At 41.5% G+C, this 14257-nt stretch overlaps 1 protein-coding gene across 1 annotated transcript in view; it reads right to left on the bottom strand.

Moving 5' to 3' along the window:
* The window catches only part of LOC106536983 (partitioning defective 3 homolog), a gene marked incomplete at both ends in the record, with an annotated part of 18599 nt that continues 4342 nt past the window's right edge, over nt 1-14257 (bottom strand). Inside the window, 3 exon segments of the mRNA XM_014034348.1 lie at nt 1-1115; nt 5190-5332; nt 13303-13426. Of these exon segments, the coding sequence (XP_013889802.1) occupies nt 722-1115; nt 5190-5332; nt 13303-13426 (661 nt within the window).

The raw sequence follows: 14257 nt of genomic DNA, 5'->3' as shown, positions 1-14257 counted from the left end.
GTCAGGAGCTGGGCCCTGTGTCGGCGCCTCTGGTGGCAGCGTGCTTTGGCTCTYGCAGGCAGCAGGTGGCTTCTGATGAAAAATTCAGTGCAGAGCTCGACTCGGGAGACGAGGAGGAGGAGGAGGGAGGAGAAGAAGTGAGTGAAAGAGGAGGGGTGAGAGGGGAGGTGTTGAGGTAGAAGAAAGGAGAACAAAAAAAAAAAAAGGAAAAGGAGAGCCATGCAGAAGATCAGAGCTGTCCGAGCCTCCTCCACCACGAAAACACAACATGAATCATTCATGAAGGGGGCGGGGCTTGTATTAATAACACACACTGTGGCCTGCTTTACTTCCCACACTTCGCCGTGGATCCTGCGCTCCCTCAGGAGGAAAGAGGGGCAGATTTTCAGAGAACGAGCCGAGCGTTGGCGACAGGTGGGACGGGTGGTCGGGAGACGAGAACCTCGTCACGCGCCCACGCAGAAACTCACGCCCACTCCCTCGCCRGTTTTCCCYTTTGATTGTCGGTCCGTAGAGGTGRCGGGGTTCTCGAGGAGCTCCYTGTTCGTGAATACAGAGAAGGCACTGAGCGTCTCGTGGTTGGAGGGCGGGGGGACACCCGGGATAGGAGAACAGCGAGGAGGAGGATCAACAAGATCTCTAAAGCCGTCCTTCGTTCAGGTTCATGGCGTTCTCCCTCGCCGTCGCTCTCTACATTCATCCTTCAGTCGAGGAATAATCCTCAAGAGTAAAAAAGTCGTCCTTTTTCCGACCCCAGCCTGTTGAGCCTWGCTAACTGCGAAGGCGACGGCGGGACGTCGTGGCGGTACGGACCCTTCGGGGACGCCGGGTCCTTCGGGTGCGCGGCGTACCCCTCGTAGCTGCTGTTGGCTCCGCCCTCTTGCATCAACTTTCCTTTGGCTTCCTGCTCCCGGCGGCGCTGCTCCTGCCTCAGGAGCTCCTGGGCCTCCAGGAGGACTCTGGCGTTGACCCCGCCACCGCCCGGGTAGCCGTTTCTGGAGCCCTGGTAGCTGGAGTACCTGGGGTTGTCCTTGGCGGTCTGGAAGACCTCGCCTGGTGGGTACACCTTGTCCCAGGAGTCCTGAGAGACTGTGCTGGGGTTCTTCCTGGGTTGTCTGATTGAAGAAACAAAGAGTTGGTGAGACGACTTCAAGTGGTTTTAGCTAAAAATAGGGCTACACATAGACAATGACCATTGGTTTTTATTAAGACCCCCGCACCTGAAGTGGGGCTCCTATCTATCTATCTATCTATCTATCTATCTATCTATCTATCTATCTATCTATCTATCTATCTATCTATCTATCTATCTATCTATCTATCTATCTATCTATCTATCTATCTATCTAATCAACATGAAATTTGGCAGGAATGTAGATGAGTCCAACCTACACTGCGCCACCCAACGGTTCTATGATAGACCCCATATTTGAGGAGGGGCTCCATCTAAAAAGGGGGTGTCTGGACATAAAAAACATGCTTATAACTCAGAAACTATTCAACTTAGGAGCTTCAGGTTTCTTATTTTATTTTTTGTTGTTTAGCTCTGATTAAGGACTATCCATCGGGTCCATCAATGCCKCCCCCACCCCTCCGGACCCCCACGCAAATCAATAAATCTATTCTGGTGCATTGGTGCTACTGCTATGAGGTTTCTAGTTTTGATCAGACTTTCTGTCCAATCCTTCTGTTCTGATTCAAACTTTCTAAAACGTCTTTCGAAGCTTTCTGGTGGGACTTTAGCAGCTTTATGCACCATCTTCTCTCTGATGACTAAAAGTCTATCTTTTCACCAACAGATATCTTAAAACCTCCTCCTCAGAACTCCACCCAAACCCTGTGGTATTATCTCCTGGCAGGGTCTCCAAAAAAGGCTAGCCTCAAGGGAAGMGTCAGCTTCTAGTAAGAGCCTGGTGGCCGAGTCTCGACTCCCTCTGGTTCCATCAGGTCAAGCCTGAAAGAGTGACAGGAAGCTTCCTCCATGTGGACCTGAAGCTTGAGTTCAGTGAGCGCTGGGCGGACGGAGGGAATTTGTATTCCCTGCTGGACCTGTTGCCTCTCAGTTAYAGATGGATTAATGGATGGATATTTTTAAACTAAAAATAAAAAAAGTAAAAAATGAATTGATTCTATATATCAGTTGTTCAGAAACAAGATGGTTTTTAGATTTTTCACACTGAATAAATGTTGGATGAAACATCACCTTCAATAAAAAATGAGACGTGTTTGAAACCTCACAAAGCGCCTCTGGGCAACAACATCCAGGGATACCTAACCATGTCAACGTCCTCTTKCAGCCCATTAGGCCCATTTAGAGACCGACTGAAACAGCCATTGGACCTGACAGACTGTAACTGCAGACCTTTTTGCAGTTAAAAATAAATAAAGAAGAAGGTGACCGTCTCGTCTTCGGTGGAAACGACGGTGCCGTCATGTGACACCTGACACCGGTGTCTTAAAGGCACTGCTGGGTGTCATGAATCTGCCCTTTAGTGGGGAGGATGGGGGAGAAAAACAATCCAGATGCGTGACATCACCTATCATTTCCGCTCGGCTGGCCTCGGTGTGGCAGCTCTGCTTCTCTTTGTGTGTGTTTGTGTGTGTGTGAGCCGACATGCGTAAGTATGCACCACCCAGCTGCCCCATCCGTTTATCTGCAAAATGAGGGAAGGGACATGAAAGACGCACAAAAACARTGAGCTTCTGATTCCGAGCCACGCATAATTAGCACCTTTATCAGCCAGCTGTGAAGAAATCTRATTATTCTTGTGTTTGAAATAAAAAAAAAAGCTTTAATGAGAACAGAAAGGTTTATTTTATATATTCAACAGCGGCAAAYCGCAATTGGGAATGGATACACTCGTTGATCGGCGAGATATGCGAGTACAGCTCAGGTTTATTCTCGCTCACGCTCGACTGATTCCAATTTTCAGACGGGCGTCCCCGACATGTGATTTCATCTCGTATGTTGACAAAGAGGCCGGAGCCGAGTTCTGGCTCTGCGTGACGCCGCGCTGAGGGGGATCCGCTTCCACGTGCCGCTCTGCACACGCTGATCCGTGACGGACGATGGGAGAGAAAGGGGGGGAAAAGTGAGAGGAGGAAGGGGCTGATTGACATTTGACACATATGTATTCAGGAAAAAAAACGCCGCCACCTCCGGTCTTCACTTTACGACGTTACTTTGGCTCAAAGATCAATGGAGCTCGTCGATGATGAATACGAGGGCCCTTCGCTTCTCGTCATTGTTTCGGATTCCAGCGGTTTATTTTCATTCGAGCATCTTTGTTTAGGAGACGGTCTCACCCAGCAGGGAAGTGACCTTTATCCACAATGAAAGCCGCTCTGTAAGGAACACTAATGCCATTAATCACAACTCAGAGTCGCGATGAAGCCTCACAACCACCATCTTATCAACACCATCTCCTAWATGCCACCTTTACTCCATCTCACGGTGCGCTCAAAGCTAAACAATAAACTGTGTATTTACGGATTTACAGGAAAAGTGGAGGGAGTGGGGGGTCTCAGGATGTCGCCTCCGAACGCTGCTTCATTAATCTTTCACCAAAACGGTTTGAAACATTCATCAAGGAGGAGATTTATGGTGATAAGGTTGGATTAGAGTACAGCGGTGAGGGAAGAGGAGATAACGTACTTCGTGTGGATTAAAGGAGGTTAACGAGGCGAAGAGTGAGCATTACATCATCGCTACGTAGCCGGGTCAARGGGAGCAGAAGTGGAAAGGTGAAATCCAGGGGCGGAGCCAGAGGGGTGAGCCAGGGTYCCACCCCTGGCACCTGATTGGCCACCCCAGGTGCCACCCCCAAATGATTGACAAGTGACAATATAGAAGCAACAAAACAAATTTCAYCTCAATATGTATAAAAAATGGTTGAATTATYGCCATTTAAATTTAGCTTTGGTGGCCATTTTGGATTTTCTTTACATTCAGATTTTAAGAATTATTCTTGGCTACTAGTATCTAAGTTTCAGCTGTGTATTTTAATGACTGAATTATGGCCCTTTGTAAATTAGCATTAGCGGTTAGCTTAAATTGGGACTAGCAATGAATTTTGGCTACACCATAACAAGTTTAGCTCAACTAGTCTTAAATTGGCTGAATTGTAGCCATTTTAATTTATCTTTAGTGGCCATTTTGGATTATTTTATTTGATTTTAGTATCTGTTAGGCATCCCTCTCAGCTACCACCACTCTACATTTCAGACTATTATCTCTAAATGCTTAAAACTGAGATTTCAAAGTTACGTGTGGATTGCTCTTGGCTACCATGTTACCAAATTTCAGCTCAGTATTTCTAAAATATATCTGAGGTATAACTATTTGAAATTAGCTTTGGTGGCCGTCTTGGACTTTGTTTTTACATTCAGATTTTGTTAAAGATTATTCTGGGCTACTGCTATATACATTTTCAGTTGTGTATTTATTGGCAAAATTATAGTCCTTTGAAAAATTAGCATTAGTTGTTAGCTTAAATTGGGACTAGCAATCATTCTTGGCTACACCACAACAAATTTCAGCTCAGTTTATCTACAAAGTGGCTGAGGGACTATTTGAATTAGCGTTGGTGGCTTTGTAAATTAGCATTAGCYGTTAGCTTAGCATTTTAGCTCAATTAGTGTTAAAATGGCTTAATTATAACCATTTAAATTTAGCTGTGGTGCCATCTTTATTTTTCAAATCAGGGTAGTTTTTTTATATGTGCCCCCGCTCTAGATAACACCTGGCCACCCCCGTGCCCCCCTTTCCAAAAGCTCTAGCTCCGCCCCTGGTGATATTCAAAGTGGTCCCATTGGAATCGGGCCCATTAGGGGCGGMGATAGCAGCAAACACCCAGAAATAATAAAACACCCACATGGCAGCACTTCCTGGAACATTTGGCTGCTGTTTCGTGTAGATCAAAGGGAATTACATTAAGGGAAAGGAAAACAATCGTGTCAGATCTGTAACATGATCATGTGTGTGTGTGTGTGTGTGTGTGTGTGTGTGTGTGTGTGTGTGTGTGTGTAATCTGACCCGTTTTCTCACTCAGATGGTATTTACAGAGGATCATTACCATCTGAAGGCTGTTACAATAAATCTGACACATGTTGACACATCCACAGTCAGGCTGTCACAACCTGCTGACGTCAAACAGGAAGTAGAAGTCTCTCCTGGTCYTCACTCTTACCGTGGCAGGGAGCTGTACTGCCGCTGCGCCTGGGCGAACGAGTCCCTCTCCTCTTGCCTCTGTCGCTGCATCTGCACCTCCACGGACACCGAGTGGCGACCCGGCTGGCTGTAGCCGCCCGGACCGTTGCTGTTTGTGTTCGACTGGAAACAAGATGGCGGCTTGATTAGCTGCGACTCAGAGCGGGACCTCACCCAGAGTGAACCCTCCTGTTCTACGTTTTGTACCATTAATCAGACTATTATTGCAAAAAAAATTAAACAGCAGGGGGATAAATATTTAGATGTTTATTGTTATTTATAACTTGTTCACTTTAAAAAGCCTAAAATTGCAACAYGATYATTTATTCTGTCATGCTTTAAAAACAAGAACAGAACCTGAAACCTTGATTTGACTTCCTAAATCCCAACAAAATCTATTATCATCTGGATTAAAGTTTGGTATTTTAAAAGCTTAATGATTTAAATTTAAATTTAGTAACTAAATAACATTAAATCAACCCTGACAAGACGTACTCTAAAAACTGAAATGTTCAGTTTACCTCACAGAGTTTTGTCAACTGGTTCCACTCAACTGAGTTGAATAAATTCAAAGCAATTTACAAATTTTCTTTGATTTCAAATAAGTAAATTGCTTTGAATTAGGTTAAATCCAACATTCATTTTTTAGTGTGTACAGCAACAAATGTTGAATATMTTATGGTTTAAAACAGAATATCCCTGAAGCACCCCCCCCTTAAAACTGATACTTCTCTTCAGCTGCAGATTATTAGAGACTTTAGAGCTGCACGATATTTTCYTTTCAGCATCATTGTGGAAATGTACGTGTGCAGAAAAACATGCAGGATGGCGGCCCTCAAGGACCTGAGTTTGACCCTCCCCCCTGCTGAATCACGTTATTAATTTACAAATGATTTAAAATCTGTTCTTATATTACTTAAATTTTTTTTTTGCCATTTTGGGGAGGGGGCGGGGCCTCATTGGAAGACCGAACTGAAACCACTGGCAGGCCGAATGTGGCCCACGGACTGTCAGTTGAATAGCCCTGACCTTCAGTGTTGTTTAAGTCATCTGAGTTTTGCTTGAGTTTGTTTTATTGTTGAAGTTGTTTAAAAATAAAGGGCAGATATAACATTTTTCTGCACTCTGTACCCTGTTCATTCAAGGTATGATTTAATTTWAACTTTTATTTTACTGTTTATAGATTGTTTTGTAACTTTTTCCAATATCGTGCAGCCCTATTTGAATTTTAAATATAAATATACAAATAATATGTTTTCTTTGCGACTGGTCTTGGATTTCTTTTTAATCAGAAACTAATAAGTTAAAGTAAATATGATGTAAGGATTAAAGGTTTTAGTTTTTACAGATGTTCGAGGTAAAACCTTCACAACAAAACATCAGCTCCCACAGAAACTTACCAGCCGTTAGTCGGTCGGACTCGCCCAGAACTCATCTCCTCTCAGGTCAAAYTGAAGGTGAGACAGGCAGGCAGGAAGACAGACGGGGGAGGGAGGGGGGGTGAGAGGAAGACCATGCTGATGATGGTGAGATGGATGTTAGTCGGTGTTAAAGACAAACTTAACTTTGTGGCGTCCATCGTCCTGTTGAACACAGCTGTGACACCACCACAGCACCGAGCTGCACTTTATTTTGAAATAAACCTCTTTYCACAGTTTAACCACATCGTGGAGGAGAATCAGAGATAATCAACAAAAACTGCTGCGGAAACAGATTAAAAAACTGTTTTTCTGATGAAGACACCTGATTTAAATGAACCGGTGGCTACGAGGCTTTTTACAGAACTTGAGGTAATTTAATCAATGAATCAAAGAAAAACAACTAAAACAAGCAGATCAGACACCAGAGCCAAACAGAGCTTTAGTTTCTTAACGGAATCACCTGAAGTGGGTAAAACTCTCCAGCAGAAAGCAGAGAGGCCTTTAAGTGTCACAGTTTTGTGTAAACATATTTCAAACATTATCTCAATACAACAAACTGGACATTACAATTAAATATTTTTAATTTAAGATTTTAAACAGTTTTATTTAGTTAAAAATGTCAACAAAAAAAGGAAAGAAAGTTTTGAAAGGTAGTGAAGAAATTTATAGTTTTTACAGATTAGTACTGATGTTAAAAGCACAACACTATATTTTTAGGTTTTCCTTTTTATAATGGTTAATCTATAATGTGTTGATTGGTATAGATTAGTTACATGTCCGAAATATCTATAACAACACATATTTATCCGTTATGAGAACATGTAGGGGAGAATTGTGTATGAATGCCTGTGATTCAGCCGTAGGTCAGTAGGGGGCGAACACGGGCATTGAAGACTTTGTATAAATGGATCAACTTCCTGGTTTTTCGGCAGTGTGTGGTTTCCTGTCAGATCCGAATGGCATTAAATCCTCACRRCCAGAATTCTGGTTTTGTATGGTTTTATCTCGTCTAACAATCATCTTATTTAACATTGGTGGTTTTCTACTGACTTCAGTCTTTGAACACGAATATTTTTACAGTAGGATATCACTACCCCTTGACAATTGGGACAGCCCTATGAGTAGAATGTAGGGAGAGGTGGTTCCAGAAAGGAGAGAGTTTTCGTTTCAACACAATATTGAACGTGTTCACTTGGCTACACTGTTAGCAAAATATCTCATGAATCATTAAATGAAATTTAATAAAACTTGCAGAAATGTAATGTTTCTATAACAGATTAACGTTAGGAGTCAAACTGATTCAAGATGGCCGCCACAGCTGACTGATGACTCAAACTCTGCCACTTTTACGGATGTTGAGCTAAAATTTGGCACATTAGCTGAAATTTCTCTACGTCACAACTTCCTGTTGTTCACCTGAACCTGAACATCACACGGACAGCGGTTACTCTGCCGGCTCCTCCAGATGTCCTCCTGCAGGACAGAGCTGCACTCGTCCCACAACTCCTCCGATGTTCATCAGCGGTCTGGGTGCAGTAACTGAGCGCGGGTTATTTGCAGCACAAAGCCGACCTAATTACTTTTATAGCCGGGCGCCGTGTTGAGAGTGGCGTGGGAGCGGAGCAGACATCAGTTGGTGGGAAGGCCATAAAACGATTCAGAGGGCTAAAGAGACCCCCACACCCCCCCGAAACCAAATGAAGCCAGGGCGATCATCTGAGGGCTGACTGGAACTGGCTCGTTGCTCAGCTGACGAAGAGAAGAGAACACTTCTGAGCTGAGTGACAGCCGAAAGGTTTCTCACTTGACGGCGTATCAGGGCCATTGAAAGAACAAAAAAACAGGAGTAAATCTCCGCCTAAATGTTGAGATTATTTTCAGCAATTTAAGGAAATTCTTTTCTGTCGAAAAAAACTTTAAAATTTTCACGATTAAAGGCAAAAATTTTTCCTAATGTTTTTTTCTTTTACATTGTAAAGTCAGAAATTTACTATGAAAACTTAATTAAATTAATTATTTTATGTTTCCCCAACTTGTGGTGACACATCCTGTTTTGATAACTAGATATTTCAAAATAAATGCCCATTAATCATTGGGAAATTACTTTTCTCTTTACGTGATTATTTTAGATGCTCCTGTTGCTTCAGTCACCACTCCATCTGGCCCGGTTCATTTTGTTCATAAAATACATAAAAAGTGCAGAAAAAYCCCAAATCACAAATCAAATATGTTTCCCACTTGCTTTTAAAGTGCCTGTAATGTCAATTTTTTGTAATCCATATGAATGCATTTTTGAAAAGATGACCTTGATAAAATATTGCAAAAATAAATTTCATGTTGCTGAGATGAACAGTTGTTGAGATATTTGCTTGTAAAGTAACAGGAAGTGATGTCAAAGGGGAATGTCTGCATGTGAACATAGTGCTACACCACAAGACTGTACAGAACAATCTGATGTTTCTTAAGATTATTRTGAGTCACTATCAGAGAGAGTCAGAGATTAAYTAATATTGATTTATTAAACAAAAACCAGAGWMTTRTRTMTMWWAGWGTTCCCCTTTGATGTCACTTCCTGTTTCACTTTGSCTGAGCCYAGTTCAAAAGAAAATCTGCCAGTTATGGGGCAAAATGGGTAAAATCGTGTGTATTATTCCAACTTTCTTAAATATAAAGATGTTTTCTGACTTTGCATGTCACAGGCATTTTAATTATTCTACAATCAGTGTAGAATAATCTAGTCTAGATTTGAAGTCTTTTAGTTTTTAAACTAGAGCAGAATAAAGAGGCTCCAGGTAGTGAAAAAATAGATGGAATTGCCCTTTAATCATTCACGAAAACTTGASTTTTTTTCTTTAGAATATTTAGTTTAAATATCAAAAAGTCTTGCATTTAAGTTTTATGTTTTATGGCAAAGATTTACTCTGTTTATTTTTTTGGCCCTAATACACCATCGTAGATTTTCAGAGGACGTTGAATATATTTTGGAAATGTTGCTTGAATTAGAGGCAGGAAGTGGAAAACCCCCTAAAGGAAGTCAGATATTAGGAGTTTTTAAAACACGAGGAGATATTAAAGCTCCTCCAAACCCCCAGCAGCAGCAGCTCCACGCCGGTATAAATGGGTGCAATAAAGCTCGGTGCGCCGCTGCTGGCAGAGCGGGCATCAGTCATCGCTGATAGAATTAGACCACGTTACCCACAATCCTCCTCTGCTCCTCCGAACAGAGGAGGAGGAACGAAGGAGAGGACGCACTTCTTAACGACGAGAAGAAACACAGCTGATTCTGGGCGGCGAAGGAAGCAGGTTGTTGTGAAAATGGATCATAAATCACAGGATAAATGGATAAAAATGGATAGTTTCAGGTAAATTTCAGCAGAATTAAAAATAACTGAGGGTCAAAGGTCAAACATGTTTAGTACTTCACACCCATCTGTGGATATCTGTGTGACAAGGACTCAAGAGGATTTCAGAGTAAAATAAAAACATGTTTATTATCCCTTAAGTCCAGTTTGCTGAGTGGAAAAACACAAATTAGGATTTAATATTCTATTATAAAATAAACAGGCTGTAATCTGTAATGCACACTTTGATGAAAAAAAGAATATCTGAAAATCAGTCTAACAATAAACCTGTTTTTTTCTTGTTTGTTTCTCGACCAGTATTATGTTGAACCACTATTCTGGGTTATAAATGAATTAGATTGTTATTTATTTTTATTTAATTTGTACTTTTAATACTTATTTCAAGACACAGACAGAGACAAAGCTCTGTGACTTGGTCACATTTAGAGAAAATGTAACTTTTAGTTTCGTAAATGTTTGAACCTCAAACACAAAACCCGATGTTCAATTCAGCCATACATTAAAAATATATATTCTGTATGTTTTCAGTTATAACCAGACTGGAGAAAATGACAACCAGCAGCTCAGAAAGTTTACAAAAATATCTGTAAGAAAATATTGATATGATGAAATATCGCGATATTTCATTTCCTGATGCCGTTTGGATCAAGGCAGAGGAAATTCAGTTCTCCCTGTTAAAAATAAACTGAATCCGTTTTATGCAGGTAAGTGGTGTGTTCTTTATAACGAGATTTTAAAAATTAGACTCTTGGAGAAAAAACTGGTGATTTATCGCCTTGCTTCAAGTATCGTGATGTATCGCGATATATCGTAACGTGATACGTATCATATCACTAAAATCTGGCCCTAAAAATTAGTCTAGATGAGGGATTCCCAAACTTTTCCATGCCATGTCCCCCCAAACAGTAAATGTTTTAAATCATTATAATAAAATTAATTTTGTTTTTCAATTTATTCTTTATTTTCGCAGTTTTAAAAACAAAACTGGTCTAGATGAGAGCGATTTACGAATCTTATCAAACATACGTGGATTTTTAAAACTTGGCGTTAGAGATTTTCTCATTTCTCCACTTTCTAAAGGGCTCGACACACGGGGAGGCGACAAACTACAGCGATTAACGGCTGTCATCGCAGCCAGGGTGAAACCTGACACACGGGACGCGATAGCGATCGCAGCGTTGCAAATCGCGCTCTCAGGTCGCTTGTCTTCACAAAATTTGATTGGTTCTTGACTCTGAAGGCGGGTGTGCATTACGGACGTGTAAACTAAACAAATCTTGCGATGCAAATGATGTTGAAAAACAAACACACATCAAGATACAGTTTTATCGGAAAAACGTACCATAAACTTCACCCTGGTGCCAATAAATTCCCACAAAGCTTTTTAGTAATCACTTGGTGAAAGTGTTAGCTAACGGCAGTGTGTAGCATACTCTCCTCTCATTGGTCAGTCAHTGAAACCCTCAGTGATTGGTTGTACGCTAAGCGACAGCGACAAAAGTTGAACATTTTTCAACTTTCATGTCGCGTCGCAAGCTCGCATGTGCACGTGTACGTGTGCGAAATTTCACATGCACTATTTTTGCCGGTAGCTTAGCTGGAGGAGGGCGAGCGATTGTCGCCTCATCGCACAGGCTCCATAGGAAATGAATGGAGAGCGAGCGACATCGCCTRRRGTGRGTCGAGCCCTTAAGCCTTTTTSCTCCTGTATTAAAACCTGGGCAGGTTTTATTTTGTAGCAGATTAAACCAGAGGAAGCTGTAGGTGAATTACGAGAAGAGGATTCCTTGAGGTTTGCAGATGAAACAACACGTTCGGGAGGAGTAATTGACTTTCAAAGAACCGTTCTATTTTCCACATGGCTCACCTGTATGAGCYTAAAAACACAGGATTAGAAACAGGAAGTAAACGGAACAAGAAAAGACCAGGGGTCTGTGGAATAAATGTAGACTAGTTGAGCTTTAATATTTACACGTTTGAGGTTATTTATGGAGTTTGATTTAAAAAAAAGCTCTGCTTCAAAAGAAAAATGGACCTTTCACTTTTTGAGTGGGTAACAAACAACGAGCCTTCATGGGAGAATGAATAGAAGGACAATAAAAAAAAAAACGAGGTGAAACAGAATCTGTGCTACTGTTCATAGTTTTCATTTCACTCACGCTCGGTTGTTTGGGAACAAAGAGGAGGACGACCTGCGCCCTTCTTTCCCACAGCGTCCAGCTCCGGCTGCACAAAGCTGCCTGGAATGTGCTCCCATCCACCGATCCCATTAACACGCACGACTCCTGAAACACCGCCAACTGCGACACAATACTACACCATTTTATTGGGAAATTCAACCAGAAGTAAAATTTAAAAAAAAATAAAGCGCGAGCACAGTTCAAGAGCTTTCACTTTATCATTTCAATCATTAATCCTGGGACACAGTTCTCACAGACTCAGAGGTGGTGCACTGGAAGTAAAAAGAGATATTTACAAAATAAAAGCATGCACCTTTGTGTAAAAAAACAAGAGTGTTCATAATATTTGTTGTAAATGATTCGCAGAACTCAACGTTGCTTGATTTGTGCCACCTTTGACCCAAATGTTCCCGATACAATCAGGACACAAATGTGACATAATAAATGTTAAAAATGAACAAGGCGTGCCGACAGGAAAACACAAAGCTGTTCGGTGTGTAAAAACAACAAAGATAATACTCAAAATTTACAACCTGCTCCAGTCAACCGGTTCATAGAAGCATTTGTTGCTCAAAATGTTGTAAAAACCCTAAAAAACACACCTGAGGTGCAGTTTGAGGGAGAGTCAAATAAATAAGTAAAAACATGACAAGCCATTTCATCACCTCAAAGACAAAAAAAAAAAAATTAAAATAAAAGAAACACTTGAAAGGCCTTTGTTTCTGTTCGGTTACTTTTAGTTGCCTCACAACGCTCTAATGATCCCCTGCAGGATTCTGAATTAAACAGATACGAGATAAAAATGATTGAAGACTTAAAAAAATAAAAAGGCACCGTTAAAAGCTCCACAAGTGTCCGTGAGGCGGCGGTGGGCGGGTCCAGGTGGATGATTGACAGACAGAAACAGGCGATGGATGAGTGGATGTAACAGGTGTGGTTAGTGATGGACTCCAGCATGCAGTCAGTTAATTAATCAGGCAGGAAGGCCTGTTAATGATGATCCTGAGCTGTGAGAGGATCATCAGTCTTTGTTCGAGGCTGATGGTAGTGAGGTTAGTGACAATGGGTGAACGGGCTAACGCTCGGGTCCTGGCCCCCCTCTCTCTCGACGGGCTGGCTCAGACACTCACCCAGGTCTGCTCGAAGCTGTAGGTCCTCCGGCGGTCATCCGGGTCTTCCGGGACGTTCTGGGCCTGCTGGAACTCCTGCCTCAGCCTCTGTATCCGGTCATGGTTGCTGGGGGTCAGTCGGTTACTGAGGAGAGAGGAAGAGGAAGATCAGGGGGCGGAGCTACCATGGCGTTTGTTTTTAAATAAGGAGGCACATACGAACAAATAAAGAAAAGCACGCTGGATCTGAGAATTCAAGATGGCCGCCACAGCAGATTCCATTCAGCTGTTTAATAAACATTGAGCTGAAATTTTGTGATTAAAACATTTGCCCAACTTGTTATTCAGACATTTTGGTGCAGAAGTAGCCAAAAACAGTCTTTACCAAATTCTAAATGCTAATTAAAATTCAAGATGGCCGCCACAGCTAATCCCAAATGTCTTCAGTTCAGCTGTTTTAATAAATATGGAGCTGAAAATTTGTGATTACCGCTGAGGTTGATCAAAAAACAACTTATTCAGCCGTTTTTAAACATACAGCTGAAGATTAGCGTAGAAGTAGCCAAAAACAATCTTTACCAAATTCTAAACACTAATCAAAAATTCAAGATGGCCACCACAGCTAGCTTTGAAAGACTATAATTCAGCCACTTTAAGACTTATTAAAATTAAATTTGTTGTGGCGTAGCTAAGAATGATCACATGCTGACTGCTGATGCTAAACCCAAATTAAGCTAACCACTAATGCTAATGCTAATTTTACAAATGCTATAATTCAGCCATTTTAACAGGTGAATTTGTATACAGTACAGCAGCATCAGTGAACAATCGTTAAATTATAAAGGCAAATACACAACCCAACATCCCCACGTATTTGTTAATTATTTGTGATTGGCACCTGGAGTATGGAGGTAAATTTGTGTTTTTATTATTCAATCAAACAAAAAGCATCTTCAATCAAAAAAAATAATTTCAA

This window comes from Austrofundulus limnaeus, unplaced genomic scaffold (genome assembly GCF_001266775.1).
Source record: "Austrofundulus limnaeus strain Quisiro unplaced genomic scaffold, Austrofundulus_limnaeus-1.0 Scaffold2064, whole genome shotgun sequence".
In the NCBI taxonomy this organism is placed as follows: domain Eukaryota; kingdom Metazoa; phylum Chordata; class Actinopteri; order Cyprinodontiformes; family Rivulidae; genus Austrofundulus; species Austrofundulus limnaeus.
Note: the sequence above shows the minus strand (reverse complement) of the source record. Positions and strands in the feature narration are given on the sequence as shown.